This window comes from Thermothelomyces thermophilus, chromosome 1, assembly GCF_000226095.1.
Source record: "Thermothelomyces thermophilus ATCC 42464 chromosome 1, complete sequence".
Taxonomy (NCBI): domain Eukaryota; kingdom Fungi; phylum Ascomycota; class Sordariomycetes; order Sordariales; family Chaetomiaceae; genus Thermothelomyces; species Thermothelomyces thermophilus.
In genome coordinates, this window is record NC_016472.1 from 10,220,316 (window position 1) to 10,236,215 (window position 15,900).

At 56.4% G+C, this 15,900-nt stretch overlaps 3 protein-coding genes across 3 annotated transcripts; all 3 read left to right on the forward strand.

Moving 5' to 3' along the window:
- Positions 1–3,735: 3,735 nt before the first annotated feature.
- Positions 3,736–6,266, forward strand: MYCTH_97404 (uncharacterized protein; the record flags this gene model as incomplete). The annotated part of the gene is made up of 11 exons (XM_003660830.1): positions 3,736–3,918; positions 3,985–4,040; positions 4,121–4,311; positions 4,383–4,600; positions 4,695–4,868; positions 4,944–5,050; positions 5,188–5,307; positions 5,378–5,514; positions 5,578–5,757; positions 5,826–5,954; positions 6,052–6,266. The coding sequence occupies 11 exons, from the start codon at positions 3,736–3,738 to the stop codon at positions 6,264–6,266; spliced, it is 1,710 nt and encodes a 569-aa protein (XP_003660878.1).
- Positions 6,267–7,087: 821 nt separating this feature from the next.
- Positions 7,088–8,438, forward strand: MYCTH_2299676 (uncharacterized protein). Its single transcript, XM_003660831.1, has one exon. The coding sequence runs from the start codon at positions 7,472–7,474 to the stop codon at positions 8,309–8,311; it is 840 nt and encodes a 279-aa protein (XP_003660879.1). The 5' UTR covers positions 7,088–7,471; the 3' UTR covers positions 8,312–8,438.
- Positions 8,439–12,273: 3,835 nt separating this feature from the next.
- On the forward strand, positions 12,274–15,360 carry MYCTH_2299680 (uncharacterized protein). Its single transcript, XM_003660832.1, has 4 exons — positions 12,274–12,682; positions 13,234–13,386; positions 13,452–15,044; positions 15,116–15,360. Exons 1-4 carry the CDS (start codon positions 12,372–12,374, stop codon positions 15,126–15,128), a joined length of 2,070 nt encoding a protein of 689 aa, XP_003660880.1. The 5' UTR covers positions 12,274–12,371; the 3' UTR covers positions 15,129–15,360.
- The last annotated feature ends 540 nt before the right edge of the window (positions 15,361–15,900 follow it).

Consider the following 15,900-nt stretch of genomic DNA (forward strand, 5'->3'; position numbering starts at 1 on the left):
ATTTGTCTAGTTCTCTTATTCCTAAGTGTTCTCCCTTAGGTTCTGATCGTATGATCGCTACTACGATCCTTTGATCATTGTTCGGGTGCTTGCCTTGATCGAAGTGCGATCATTGCGATCACTTCCTGATTAGTCCTTAGATCTTATGGTTCCTGATTGGTTCTGTATGCCTTGTCAGGTCGCCTTATACGGCCAAATCGTGACAGTAGGGCTAATAGGTTCTATAGGAGGGCCTGCTCCCCCTTATTATTATAGACTAACTAGAGCTTAAACCCCCTCTCCCCTAGGGCTAGAAAGGTTACCTTGTACTAGTTTTCCTCTGCTGAATAGTCTTACTAGCTAACTAGGAAGCGCTTGGCTATTAGAATAGCCGCCTTGCCCTTAGGCTTATAAACTAGGTAGTATTTCGAAGCCTAGGGGTAGTATATTAACCCTATAAACCGGTTAATCTACAGTTCCTAGATAGCTAATAGGTCGTATTTAGCCTCCTCTAGTAGGACCTCGAGGGCCTGTTTATTACCTTAGGTATTCTATTAAAGGATCTTAATTTATATTTAAGGTAGCTAGGGCAGAGGACAAAGGCACGGTAGTAATAGTAGGCTCTATAGCCATTGCCCCCTTGGCCGGCTACAAGAGGGAGGGGGTTCCGGGCTATAGAAAGGAGATATAGGTCTGTCGGGCATCGAACAAGGCACTCCTAGCCGCCTATTAGGCTAGGGTAGGCCTCCTATAAGGGCGTTTAGCCCCGGTTTAGTAGTAGTCGTCATCCTCTAGCTAGCTGCTAAACTCGAAGGCTACCTTCTAGTATAGTTACTCTAGTAGTTAGAAGGTCCAGGGTCTATACTAGTAGGCCTCCCTAGCTCTCTCCTAGGCTTCGACTTTCTTCGGGCAGCCCCTATACCAGGCTATATAAGGGCCCCCACAGGCCGTATACCTACAAGGGAGTTGGTTAGAGTAGGTAGGGCACTAGGCCTCCCTAGTCTTCCCCCCCTCCCTGTAGGCCTTTACGCTACAATGGCTATAACAGGCCGGCCGCTAGTAGTACCGCTAGGTATGGCCAAAGCTCTAGTACCTATAGCACTGCCTCGGCTCTAGAGCATCCTAGTAAGGTTCGTAGTCTAGTACCTAGGCATCCTAGACCACGCCCTTATTATAGGCCTTCTGGGCCTCTTCGAGGTCCTATAAGCCTAGGAGTACTATGACCTATTTCCTCTATAGGCTCTTTAGCAGCCGGAACTTGACCGTTTCGATCGAGTGTAGGCCTACAGCCCCCTTAAAGTCTTATTCGCTAACCCCCTATAGCTCTTCCTTCCAGACTCCTTTAGCTAAGACCATATAGGCCCTGCTAACCTCCCTAGCTTCCTCTCCGAAGGCTATAGCCACCTATCGCTTGTTAGCCGAATACCAATCCTTAGTGGCCTTATCCTTAAAGACCACTACTATATCCCTACTTAGGAGCTTCCTAGCTATAACGGCTCCCTAGCGGCTAGAGGCCCTGTTAACTACTTAGACTATCTCGGCCGGGGTTCGGGCTTTAAGGTCCTCCTATAGGCCTACGTTCCGTATCGTAACCTCCTACAAGGCCTGTAACGGCACTGCCTTAGCCGACGGCAGGCCTCCTTAGGGGCCTGTTGCCCCCTGTTGCGGCCCTACGGCCACCTACACCTAGGTAGGGCAGGGGGTAGCCTTAAGGGCTTCTTTAAGCCCCTTTTTGACTTCTTTAGCCACAAGTTCCTATAGGTTCGGAACCGGGCCTATAATAGTAGTCGTAAGGCCCTGTAAGAGCCTATTGGCGAGGTCCTGTACCTTGCCCTGTTTAGGGCTTAGTATAAGGTCGACTAGTTATATGACGAGACCCCTTAGCTCCTTGATATCCGGGGCAGAGTAGGCCTCCGGTAGGCCCCCCTTTGATTGGTTTGAAGCCATAGGCCTCCCCACTTAGTGGCTTGGCGTTAGGCCTTAAGTCGACGTCGCGTTCAGGGGCGCTAGGTAGTCTGTGCGGTGAAAATTTTGACGGGCGCGCGAGGTGCGGCCGGATTGCGGTCAGGTCCGGTTCCTACGCCTGCGATGCCTGTTGCACACCCGCAACGGCTCGCGCGCAGTTGAAAGTGGTACCGTTAGATAGCGTTTTTCGAGAGCTTTCTAGCGATGGTAGTTTCGTGTGTTTTGGTGGGGTATTCGCAAAGATGCAAGAGAAGCTCGGGAAGTAGTTTTATTGGTATCATGTTGTTCGAACAGGAAGGGAATGGGACCGCAATGACCAAAAGACCGGCCGTTCTTGGCTGCCCCGGTAGAGCACCGCTCCGTGCGGAGATGCCTCCCAACCCAACCTTCATTAGGGATGCCGCAACACGGACGTACAGAATGTGCATGTACCGCTTGTATGTGCGTACGCAGTATGGACGCACATACACGCCCATGTATACAATACAACGTCTGCCGGGCCTCCCTGCCTATCCGAATAGCCGAGACGAACCAAGCGGTGGTTAAAGCCCAGCCCCCACGTGGGTGCACATGCTCCTGTTCGTGTCTCGATACCATGGAACCGACCCTTGTCCCACTGTCCGCATTTCCGTTGCTCGCTTTCGCTCTGGGCCCTGGGGGGGGATCGGAGATAATGCGAGATGGTTGCGGGTTGGTGGTGATCGGGTGTAACTTCAGCGAAGGCGCTCGCATGGCCAGCTCTGCCGCCATCGACATGGGACTTATCATGGTTGCCATTGGCCGATGGTTTCTTGGTGTCGCGCGGGGTGCACAATAACAAGAAGTCGCGTCAGACTTGGAGGTGATCACGCCTCATCACGCCATTGCTCGACCCCTAATTCCTGCCCTTGCCGTCAAAAACCATAGCGCTGGGTCTGCCAGCCGACCAGTATGGGCAGCGCGCCAGTGTGCCGGAGTGTGTTTACAGTAGTACTGTTCAGTTCCGTGATAGCTCTACTTCTGATGAATCTGCTGCGAGGCCCGCTTCAAGGCCAGACCAATCGGAGTGCCGCCGCGAAGATCGGCTTCCGCTTCCCCCAGTAATGCTGTACATACCGTGGGTTGCGCCCAGCGTCTTCCAGGCCCCTTAGTTCCCGGCCAACGCAAATGGCGACGGGCAATGTGACCGTACCAGTGAGTGGGCGAAACTGGACATTTCAGATTCCCCATACAGGGGACGGGTGTTACCAGTGTAAGCAATGCTTGGTATCTCCTTTGCAGCTGGGTCTTCACCGGCCACAACGCTGGTTGCGAGCGACTGGGGTTGGGGCCGAGGAGGAGGGGGAGGGAGGGGGGTTTAAGTTGGCTACTGAACGCCCAGTATCTGGATGACGACAAGGTAGTGCTTGCCTGAGAGGGGAAGGAGGGGCGAAGCCGAGAGCCTCTGGCGTCGTGCAGAATTATAGGTGAACACCGCCTGCATGAGACAGCCCACATACTGCGTAGATGCGCCCTCGATACCATGCCGATACACAGGGGGGGATCCAAGGCGTGATTGTCGGGACAGTGTACGCAATGCTCGGGCCTGGAACCGGCGTCTTTCTTCCGACAAGGACGTCTCTTGGATATGCTCCTGAGGCTGTATAAGTACCCGAATCCCAGGTCCGGCAGCGGAGGAGTGCAGCATCATTTCCGAGGGCCGCATTGACGACACTGGAACTTGAGCCGGCCCGTGAGCCTGGGTTTGGGAGTTCTTTCTGCTTCGGCCTTCGCATACATCAGTTCTGGGAATCTTGGGATTAGCAGAAGCCAATGGCCACCATCTTAGTCAGAGACAAGACTCCACGGGTCGCCAATGACCCGGACAGCAAGCTAGGGCCCGATATATCAACCACTTCCGTGAACACGATACCACCTCTCGGAGAGCCACTACCCAAGAAGCGATTCTGGTTCCAGAAGACCAGGCCGTATGACCCCGATGCTATAGCCACACAGGCGGGTTGCCCTTCCCATGCCGTCCAGACCACGAGACGAACCAGTAGGAACTGACCACCGGTTTAGGCCAGCGTGTTCGACGATCCGGAAACCGCAAAACAATATCAGCCGCCGCCCGAATGGTGAGCCATTGTCCCCTCCAGTCCCAGGGGCACTTCAGTCTTTCTTGAGGGTGTCTAACCAAAGGGGGCCCCGTGCGCAGGGAGAACACCCATCGCTTCAACCCCCTTGCGCGATGGACATGGCGCGAAGAGGTTCGGTTGGTGCGCAAGATCGACTTCCGGATCATGGTGTGGACCTGCATCATGTTCATGGCCTTGGAGCTCGATCGAGCAAACCTTTCCCAGGCCCTAACCGACAACTTTCTCCCTGACCTGGGCTTGACAACCAATGGTGAGTCGACGGCAGCATCTGGCCGAGTAGGAGCGGTATATCGGGTGGCAGGTGCTGACCCCTATCACCAGACTACAACCTCGGTGTCACCGTCTTCCGGCTTTCGTTTCTCTGCGCCGAGCTGCCATCACAGTTGGTATCCAAGTGGATGGGGCCGGACCGTTGGATTCCGATGCAGATGAGTCTCTGGAGCATCGTAGCGGCTATGCAGTTCTTCCTTTCCGGCCGCGCGTCGTTCCTCGTCTGCCGCTCTCTGCTGGGAATCCTGCAAGGAGGATTCATTCCCGATGTAAGCAACGCACGACTCCTCTCTGCCCGGGAATCCCCCCCCCCCGGGGGGCTTTTGCCCAGCGTTCGGTGTGAGCTGACACCGAAATGAACAGGTGATCTTGTACCTTTCGTACTTTTACAAGCACCACGAGCTCACTGTACGACTGGCTTTCTTCTGGACCGCCATGAGCATCGCCGACATTTGCTCGGCCCTTCTCGCCTACGGGATCCTGCACATGCGGGGATTACAGGGCCACTCTGGCTGGAGGTGGCTCTTCCTGCTTGAGGTACGGGAAGCCCTCTCCATACCCGTCCAGGCCACAGCCGTAGAGCCTTGGCTGACACTGATACGCAATCCCTAGGGTTTGTTAACCCTTGTTATCGGCCTCTTGGCCTTCCTCTTGATGCCAGCTGGACCGTGCCAGACGGCGAGTTGGTTCCGAGGGAAGAATGGCTGGTTCACCGAGCGGTAGGCCCTTCTCACCTCCTTAGAATCCTAGCCTACCCTACCTTCTATCCCGCTCCCTCCCTCCACCCCCCCCACCCCCCAACCCGCGAAACCGGGGACCAACGCATGGTTGCTAACCGGACTGGCACCCCCTCTAGTGAGGAGACGATCATGGTTAATCGTGTTCTGCGCGACGACCCGAGCAAGAGCGACATGCATAACCGCCAGCCCATCACATTTGGGCTCTTGTGGCGGAGCCTCAAAGACTTCGACCTTTGGTAGGTGGCCCTCGGGACCGTTGCCGAGGAGGAGGAGGACCGGACAAGGGGTAGTGCTAACCCTACCTAGGCCGTTATATATCCTGGGGCTTACGTTCCAGATCCCAATGACACCACCGGCGCAGTACCTCACCCTCACCCTCAGACAGCTGGGCTTTGACACCTTCCAGACGAACCTGCTGGCGATACCCAACACCATCGGCCATAGTAAGCAGCATCCCCTCTGGCCGTTCCCCGTCGCAACAGGAGCACAAACTGACACCGCCACAGTCATAACCATGGTTCTGATAACCTATCTCTCCGAGGCAGTTAGCCAGCTGACGCTTGTGGCTAGCCTAGGGCAGATATGGTCGCTGCCGTTCCTGATTTACCTGAATGCCGTCGACACGGCCAAGGTGAACAGGTGGGTGATATACGCGGTGACCACTCTGCTGCTCTGCTATCCCAACCGTAAGGACCCATATCGAATTTCTGGCGCGCATTTGGTGGCGGTACCCGAGCTGACCAAGAACATTCAGCCCATCCGATCCAAGTTGGATGGAACTCGCGCAACTCCAACACGGTTAGGTCCCGTACCGTGTCTGCTGCATGTTACAATATGTTTGTCCAAGCTAGCTCTATCATCGCCTCCAACATCTATCGTCAAGGTACGTGCAACGAGAGCCAGAAGAAAAGGGCCGGGGGGGGGGGGAGGTTGGGTAGGTTCGCGCGTCAAAGAACGATTGCTAACGAGGTGTGTCCCAGACGATGCGCCGCGATATCGACGTGGGAACAAGCAGCTGCTTGGAATCCTTTGTATGAACCTTGCGCTGTACGGCCTGGTGAAGGCGTACTACGTGTTCCGAAACAAGCAACGGGACAAGAAGTGGAATGCCATGACACCGGAAGAGCGACTGCATTACCTCGCCACCACCACTGACCAGGGCAACAAGAGACTAGACTTCCGGTTCCATCACTAAATCGTGCATTTTCTAGGGGCGAAGACAACGTAAGAATGTCGTCGTGAACGGGGGAGGAGGAAGGAAGGAAGAACAACAAGAATAAGGACGGGTAGCCTTGTGACTGGGGAAGACTTCGTGCAAGGAATGCTGGCTGTGGGGAGTAGAGAAGATAAAGACATTTATGAACCTCGGTAGATGGGCGAGAGGGCATCGTACGACACCTCGAGACTTGCACTGGGATGGTCAGCAAACACAGTCGGTGTTTTGGCTGGCTTTAGTACGGTGAGCACGGGGTCATTCTCGGCCTCTCGCGGTGTGTGGTTAGGGCCGCCATGGGCCGCCGGGACTGAAAACTTTATAGAAGCGGCAGCTATAACCATCGCAACGGGTTGACCTTTGCTCGAATAAAAAACGTCTCATGGAGATTGGGTGCTTTTTTGTGATAGACAGCGAGGCGGCAGAATGATGGTAGCATCAGGGCAGTAGAAGCCGCGAAGAATGCTTCATAAGTGTCGATGAGAGGTTACTTCCCAGAGATGAAATTTTGTAGGTAGACAACTCCGACTGTGGCATTCTCTTCGCCACACCTCAACTCGAGATACCATGGTAGGCAAAACGCGAAGCTTCGTGCCTCAGTCGCACAAAAACATATATACGGAAGACAGCAAGCGGCAGGCCAGGCGTTATATTACCCACCAGAGAACTGCACTTCGGGTGAGGAGGGTTGCCATAATGTGTGGGAGGTGCGCAGCCAGCACGTGATGATGCCGACATCCCCGAACCAAACTCCAAACGCACCCCGCCAATGTGGGGTGATCGCTCGCCAAAATTCGGGGCTCTCCAAACCTTCTCGAAGTCGTTACACAGCAACTGCTATGAAATCCATACCGTCTTTGACGGCAGAGGGTGACCCGCTTCGTTCAATTCGGCGGCCCACGCAATAAGTAACCCCAATCTGCTCTCTGATGAACATAAGAATCGCAGGGCCACCAACAAGGCTGAAAACCGTTACGCATAGGCTCCCCCACTCTGCCTTCTTTGCTGCCGGCCTCTGTTCTTTCCGCTCCGAACCTCCACCCCACTGGGCTGCTGTGCAGCTTCCCGCCGCTGCCCGTGTCAGGTCTTGCCCCAGCATACCCGGCTGCGCGAAGCCTTTGCTACGGTCAGCCATCTGTCACCGGAGACTTACGCCTACGACGACGACGACGCCGAGTGTGCGCAGAATGGCGACCACAGCAGAGGAGCAGGCGAAGTTGGTGGAGACGTCGAAGCGCCTGGCCGCCTATCAGGCGGTCAAGGATTACCTCTTGCCCGAGTACACCAGGGTGGGGATTGGCTCCGGGAGCACCGTCGTCTACGTTGTCGATGCGATCGCCGCGCTCGGGCCCGAAGTGACCTCCAAGATGGTCTTTTACCCGACGGGCTCCCAGTCCGAGGAACTGATCGAGGCGGCTGGGCTGAACCTGCAATACATCAGCAAGCTACCCGCTGGCCAGCAGCTGGATGTGGCATTCGACGGCGCCGATGAGGTGGACGACGACCTGAACCTGATCAAGGGCGGCGGCGCTTGCTTGTGGCAGGAGAAGATCGTGGCCACTAGCGCCAAGCGATTTATCTGTGTCGCCGACTTCCGCAAACTCTCTCCGCGCCTAGGGACGGCTTGGAAGAAGGGCATCCCCATCGAGGTGCTGCCCATGGCCGCCCCGAGAGTTCTCGACGAGCTCCGGCGAATGGGTTCCCAGAACCCACGCATCCGTCCCGGGCTGCCCGGAAAGGCTGGCGCCACCGTCACGGACAATGGGATGTGGATTATCGACGCGCCGTTTGCGCCCCTCCTGCTCCCCAAAGACACCGAGTCCGGCGGTCAGGCCGGCGACGGGAGCAACGGCTTGTGGGCCGTCGACGTACTTGCGGATGCGCTGATCAAGATCCCCGGCGTGGCCGAGATCGGCTTGTTTTACGGGAAGAACGGGCTACAGGTTGCCAGCGGCGCGCAGAAACCCGTGGCGGCGTATTTCGGCATGGCTGACGGTACCGTCGAGGTCAGGTCTCCGCCATCTTGAACTGGAAGAGAGTGGCCACAAAGTGGCGAACCACTTGCGGTTCCTAGGTGCTTCATAACGGCACCGAGGACGGAGAGCTCGTAAACAATAAACTCGTTTTGAGTATACGCGCGCGCTGGCTACCATCCTCCAGGAGCTTTATCGACGTTCGTGCTTGTGCCGGACGGATAGATGCAGACTTTCATCTCCGATCTGGAAGATAACGTTGCTTTTATTCGCCTTTCTCTCCGGACCAGCTCGGGGCGTAACTCCCAATGTGTGCCTCGATATGGAGCTCGTCTCTGGTGCACTCACTAGATGCGACGTCTCCTGCAGCCCCGAACCTGACGGATGGCTACATCACTCACCCGGCGCCTGGACAAATATCGCACGCACTACACGGTAGCCGCCGCGGCCTTCACATGTACTGCATGTGGTTTCAAAAATGCAACAAATATGTTCGATCCGCGTCGGTGCCTGTCCTATTGCCATACTGGCGGAGAACAACCGATGAGCGGCCGTCCCAAAGCCTCAAACCATGCCGCGCTTCACTTGCACTCGCAGGCCCGTCCTGATTATCCTTTTTTTTATATATAGAAAAACCCCGGGCTCTTCTGGCCATGCCCGAGCGGCACCTTGAAAGTCCGAGGCTGGCAACAAGAGACGAAGGTGCGTGAGAGGGGGAATGGATCTACCCGCTTCTACCACTGATCCTCTAGGTCCGTATCTGATCTAAGGTAAATGCTGTTTTGTGCCGCCGGCTGTGGTGCCGCCTCTGTCCCGATGATCAAGCAACGGCCATGTGGTGGACCGCATTACCAACAGATGACGGGTCGATCGCAGATCGGCGAATTCGCCCTATGGAGAAGAAGCACACCCAGACACACACAGATACGTCAGCGCTCGTTGCAGGCAAGTTCTCACGAAGGTAGGTATTATCAATCGCAACCAATGTCTGGTGTTAATTGCTACAATACTTCGTACCTACCTACCTATAAGTATAGTACAAGGTATCATCTGCGACATGGAAGCGAAGAATGAGATCGGTAGATGCGCACATACGGATATGTATGGGACGGACCCGATTTCTGGCCTGCATGAGACGCATCTGAAGTGACACAACCAGCATTTGGCCCCGTCGAGAGCTGGCCAACCTCTGCAAGGCATGGCCACTGCGGGCCCTTTTGTTCAGCTAGCAAAGCCGCCCGGCGGACCCATAACCGCCGAGCCCGTCACGGCGGGTCGGAATGCCAGCAGGTTCCCAAAGTACCTGTACATCCGCCCATTCATACATCACATCAGTAGCACGCAATACCTTGATGAATCCAGGCATGTCGCCATGTATATGCACGTATATCTGACAGTTATATCCAGTGATAGTATACCTCGCAAAGAAGGAGTAGTCGCTCTGGTTTCAGCCAAACTTTAACACGGGTATACCGGCATCCGGGCGCGATGTCCGATGTCCAGCCGCAGAGCCCAGATTGGGCGACTTGTTTGGGAGCCGGCATTTCGCCCGAACGCCAAGTCAGGACCAAGGGACTGAACTGAGGTCCCGGAATTTGCGCGCCCCCACGGCTCTGTGGAAACTATTGCAATCAGAAACAGGTCGGCTGGGCCTCTTGAAGGGATAGCGTTGGAAACCATCCTATCAGCCACGGTCTTGCATTGGAAATCCGAGAATTCGAGGTGAAGGCCGCGGACCAAAAGAACAACTGAACAAGGAATAAAGCACATAACGCTCGGTAATGGCGACAGCTAGTTTTGTTCGCCGGTTTGCCGTTAGGGCTTCGTTGTATTAAATGGTGCATGGAAAGTGCAGCACGGCATGTTCGCATCGGGCTGAAGGAAGGTGTTCGCCTGCCGCTGTTCACAGGATGGTCGGCGGCGGGAAGAGGCAAACCGAAGAGTTCCAGGTCGATTGAGCTCCCCACGTGTTATCCATGGGGAGGGCTGGTTCCACCCAAGGAAGTAATGGAATCCATCTATTGTTTGTGCTCTTGCGTCTCCGGCGACCCCGCCTGTCTCCGAGGGAGCTTTCACTTTTCCCGAGGCTTTCACCGCGCTGACAACAGCAAACTGGAAAAATCTCTCGCCTCGAAATTGCTGTATCAGGCGACTGACGCTTCATGGCCATTTTTTCGCGCAACCCCCCAGCCGGGTAAAGGCAGCACCGACCGCAAGCGTTATGCTCCTGGGCTCTTCCGACAGCCTTTATTGTGGCCGTAAAGACCTACATTGCGATTGAATAATGTAGACAAGGAGCGCTGCAGGGTGGAGAGTGAATGCGCAACGTCCGGCGTCGGAACGCTTAGCGGCCGAAGTGTCCGAGTGACGATTCCAAGATTGGGGCTCGGAACTGTGGAACCTGACGCCGGACACGCGCGAGCCGAATTTGTTGAATGTGGTTACCTCCCCCTCCTCCGCCCACCCCATTCTCCCAGAGTTGGTTCTCGCGGCGCAGCCGCCTCCGGACCCACGAACAAGTCTTCGACTTCACGGTGAGTGATAGCAAACTTATCCATTGGCCCCAGTTGAATAAAGTAAAGGAGGAGGAAGGAGAACTCGCTACTTATCTGGGACGGCCCAAGCCCGGGCACGGCCCCACTTTGGGCCTCAGTAGTATGAGTAGTATGAGTAGTATGAGTAGTATTCCCTCACGCGAATATCCGCATCTGTCTGCATTGGACGTTCAACTCTGCGGCCCCGGACTGGTGCGCGTCGGTTTGAGGAATGCAGTCGGGCAATCTCTCGGGCAGGCGCGCAAGCCCGAAATTTAGGGTCGGAAGGGAAAGTCAGATCCAGCGGGAAGAACCTCGAGCACAGAGCCCAGGGTGCGCGCGGCCGGGACCTTTGGGCTCTGCTCTAGGGCGGACCCGCATCCAAGCCCCGGGCGCAGGCAAGCGCCGTGTTGGCAAGTCACTCGCCCGCAGACGGCGACGGCGCGCTCGGATGCGGCGTTGCGGATTGCCAGCCGTCATCAGTTGCCAAGTAGCACGGGAATCTGCTCGCTCTGCCGTTTGCCGCGCCGTTCGCAATTGGTTGCAGCCGAGGATGGGCCGGCCGGTCAGGCGGCCGTCACGCCTTCCCCGTCGTTTGCCCTGCCGACTGTATCGTACAGAGGATGCGCGCAAACGGTATGAGAGTGACCAGCGGCTTGAATTATGACTTGCGAGGGACTCGAAGAATAGAATGTCAATTTCGAATCCAAGTGCATAAAGGCTCGCAGCTCAACGCCGTGTCGGGCTGACCCGCCGATCGGCGCGTTCATTCGTGTCGGGCTTGGTGGTCTGAGGCATCCGTGTCTCGGTGTCGGGGCGCACCACGGATGTTGGGAAGCACACCAAAGCCGACAGCTCACATACAAGAGGGCGCTTCCAGGCGATTTTTCTCCATTAAAAATAATTACAAGTATATCGGGCGACGCGACGCGATGAGTCGCCGGAGCTCGGCGGTTGCTCCTTTTTTTGTCGAAGCCGGTTGGACCGCTTTCTCCATGTCTGCCGGGCGCCGGGCTGTGGCGGCCGACGCTAGGGACAATTCGCACTGACGGGGCTGTCGCTGGTGCCTTCCCTCAGTGGTCCCCACTTTCTTCCCCGTGCCCCCAGACCCCGGCACCATCAGCCGATCCGCCCGACTGTGGCCTCTTTTTTCTGTGAGCGCTGCCGCCGCCTCCCTTTCTCGCTTCCTGAGGTTTGAAGCCCGCCCGAGCCCTTTTTACCCCATCGCTTCCCGTCCTTCTCGTCCTTGCCTTTCCTCCCCTTCCTCTCCTTTCCCCCCTCCCCGCCCGATCGATTTCATTCTCCACACGAAAGGCTCTCTGCGATTTTGCTTTCTGTACAATAAAGTACCCTTTCCCGGAGACCCTTTTTTTCTGTGCAGCATCGAGTTCTTCAGCCCGGCGTAGCTCCGGGATTCAAATTTCCTTCCTCTCCGGCATCGTCGGTTGTTCCGGTGCCCCGCGCGACACCCTCTCTAACTGTCGCCAATTTTGCGCGGAGTACGAGCGTCCCAGTCTCATCAGCACAACGAGACGAGACAGGGTAAACGCCTCAAACCCGGCCAGCGACATTAATCAACGATGGCGTCGGTCGTGCGATCGACAGCCCTTCGCGCTGGCGGCGCGTGCGTGCGCTGTCGAAAAGGCAAGACCAAATGCGTCTACGAGAACGGCAGATCACCTTGCAAGAATTGCGCAAAAGGCATGCATGAATGTTATTTGCCTTCCGAGTCCATGAGTCACGGCGGCCACGGAGTGTCACCTGCGCGTGTCCACCACCAGCGCGTGCGCGAGTCCCTGCCTAGTGAGCGGGTTGTCTCGAGTACCTCGGTCGACCGACAGGCGCCGCCCCCCTCGAGTCTGTCGCGTCACGTCCCGACGACGACTGAAAAGTAAGTATTTTCCCATTCCCCCGGTTCTCGTTCACGATTTAGAGCCGATTTCCAACCCCCCCCTCGTTGACCACGCGCTGCGCGCAATCTTCCTCTTTTCTCTCTTTACTTTATCGCTCGCTTCTTTCGTTTCTTTTCCTCCCCCCCTCCCCCCCCCCCTCTGGGATCTTCCGGATGCTCCGTTGGCAGCGACCCTTTCCTCCGCTCCCGGTTTGCCCCCACCTGCCGAGTGGCCATTTTTCAGCCTTGGCTCCGGAGGGCCAGACAGTTCCAATCTTACCCCACTCGGCCCTCACTTCCCTCCCAAATCGGCATACGCAATTTTCCCTTGCTCCGTGCGCGGCTTGCGGTCCCACCCCCGATTGTCCTGGTCTTGGCGCGCAACCACGAACGGAGCTGCTAGCGTTGAAGCTCCGCATCGCCAACACGAATCTGGCTCGCTAATCCGGGTTATTTGCGCTCTATTCACGGATTAGCACAAATATTGAATTTGCGATATCCCATCGGCTCCGATAGCGTTCGGTCCAGGCTAACAACAATGTCCCGTGCAGGCTTACTCCGGAGTTACTTCAAGAAGCCGAGCGTGTCATCTCGAAGACGCTGCCCGCATGTGTGGCCTTCCACAAGCCGTCGTTCCTTCAGCAGCTCAAGAATGCTTCTATGGACCCTACCATGGTCAATGCTCTGCTTACGACCGCTGCCAGGTGAGTCCTGTATTCCGCGCTCGACGGTCCCGGGTTGGCGGAACAAGTCCTAACGCCGTTGGCAGGCACTCCCCAGCCATGATTCGTCGATACGGTGGTCACGGCGGTGGCTCCGCCGCCGCCGAACATTTCGCCAGCAAGACAATCAGCCTCATCATGCAGGCTCTGGATCAGCCCAGCCTTGCCGATATTCAGGCCCTTTGCCTGCTCGTCATCCATGAGTGGGGTTGCCGCAATGCGGTGCGCGCCTACGTCTACCTAGGCCAAGCTGCGCGCATGGCGCAGATGTATCGCGTTGTCCACACCCACCATCAGCAACCCGACCCGGACCAGTTCCTGCAGGACGAGTCTTTCCGGCGCACTCTGTGGCTGATTTACATCCTTGACTGTTTCCTCACCAGCAGTCCGGGTCGCCACCCCGCTCTGTCGTCGCATGATGTGAAGGATGTGTCATTGCCATGCCCCGATATGAACTACCACTTCGGAAGTCCGGTTTATGTTCGTTCCCTGAACGACGCTTCACCGTCGGCCATGGCGGATCCGAACGGCACCCTCGCCGAGGTTGGTGAGTTTGGCCATATTGTGTTGGCAACCAAGGCTTGGCGCAACGTGGTTGAGATGATGACGACGACCACGTTGGAGACCTTCTCGGAGGAGCAGTGCGTGGCGCTCGAGCAGCAGATCGATCTTCTGCGCCAGTCGCTGCCGCTGCATTTTGCCGACAAGCCTGGCCAGATCAACCTGCACATCACGATGGGCAGCGGTTATACGTACGCCATGATTCATTCGCTCCTTAACTGCGGCACCATCTTCGTGAACCGTCGCCGCATTCTCCAGGCCGTCACAGAGGAGAACTTTTCCGTCGAGGCCTGGCGCCTATCTTCGCATGCTCACGGGCAGGCCGTCGACCGGATCTTTGCCGCATCGCATAGCATCATTACCTCCCTCCTGGCGCTGGAACACGGTGCGGATAAAGACAGCATCCTCTGCTTCCCCATCTTCATGCTCTTCTCGGCCTTTACCGCCGGTTCCACTGTCGCCTATCTCACCCTCAAGGGTCTCGCCCCGCCCGACGTTACCGAGTCCGCTTCCAGCATTGTTCGTGATAGTCTGAGACTCTGCCAGGAGGGCTCTGAGTCTTGGCCATTGGTTCTACCCTGGCAACGACACCTCTCTGTCATGTCGAAGGTCTTGCGCGAGGTGAATAGCGTCCCCCGTGACATCCGCGAGCCGCGTGAGGATAGTAAGCCAGCCCACCGTGTTTCGCCCTCGGTCAAGGACGACGTTGTCAGCCAGGCCGACACCAACCCGGACCCCATGGAGTATGATCAGACGACGTCCTCTGCGTCGCATGCTCCACTTCCGGCTGGGGTGGACGGCCGAGACAGCGAACCTTCTGTCCCCAGAAGGTCCGGTGTCACGACGATCAGCGGTGGATCCGCAGGTGCTTCAACCCCGGCCACGGCTAGCCCTCCGCCCCAGAGCCTCGCTCCCAAGGCGGACTCACCCGGTGCGGCGTCGTCGGCTTCCGTTAGTGGTATTCCCCAGGCACCACAGCCAGGCCCGGATGTCGACATGTCGGCCATGGAGCTTTGTGCGGCGTTTGAGAGACAGCTTCTCGAGCTTGATGACCTGGCCGCGTTTATGGGAGGTGGAGTGTGAGTCTTCCTCTACGTTTTCCCCCTCAATCCTTTCGCGTTTCACGGATCGATAATTGACCATGCTCAAGTGCTCCTAGTTAGGTCACGACGCAGTTGCGATGATCATGCCTCCCTATTACAATAATTCGCCATTCTATTCATCCCTTGCGTTCTCTTCACTCTCGCATCGGGTGCCACCGAGAAGCCTTTGCTCTGTACCATCTTGATTTTTAGGCACCTTGGAGGAGATGCTCCGAAATAGTCTGCTCTTGGACGGAGACAGGGAGAATGGTTCCATCCTACTTGTAACACTAACTGTTGTCTATTTGCCTCTTTTTCCCTTTGCTGTTGGACCGCTTCTGGGTGGGAGGGAAAGTTGATTTTTTTTGTCTGACGTGTTTCCTGGCGTGGCTATCCTCTCATTAGGGTGATGGGACACTGATTTGCTCTTCAATGCTTGGGTTTCATGTTAAGAGAGGGAGTTTTGAAAGTGGTTTGGCGGCTCTTTGTGGGTTGGCAGCAAGGGCGCTCAAGGACGTACGAAATGGTTAGCTATGTAATCCCCTTACCGGGCATGTATGAGATCTCTGGGGAACATTTGTCTGGCCTCGGCAGGGGCATTCGGATATTTGGCCGTGAAATCGTCTTTGCTCCTCTGAATTGGACTTCTACCTGTGCAGCCTAGTGGCACTGGCGGGTTCAATTTTGAGTGATGGATTTCCTCTTGTACAGTGCCTGGTGCCTTGTAATTCCAGCAACCTGCCTTACTTGGAGCAGCGAGGACTCTCGCTCGTTTGATGCCCCATCCTCTCCATGCTCTTGCCTCACCCATGACGTAAGAGCGGCTCGGGCCGGGACTCGCCAGATCCCCCAC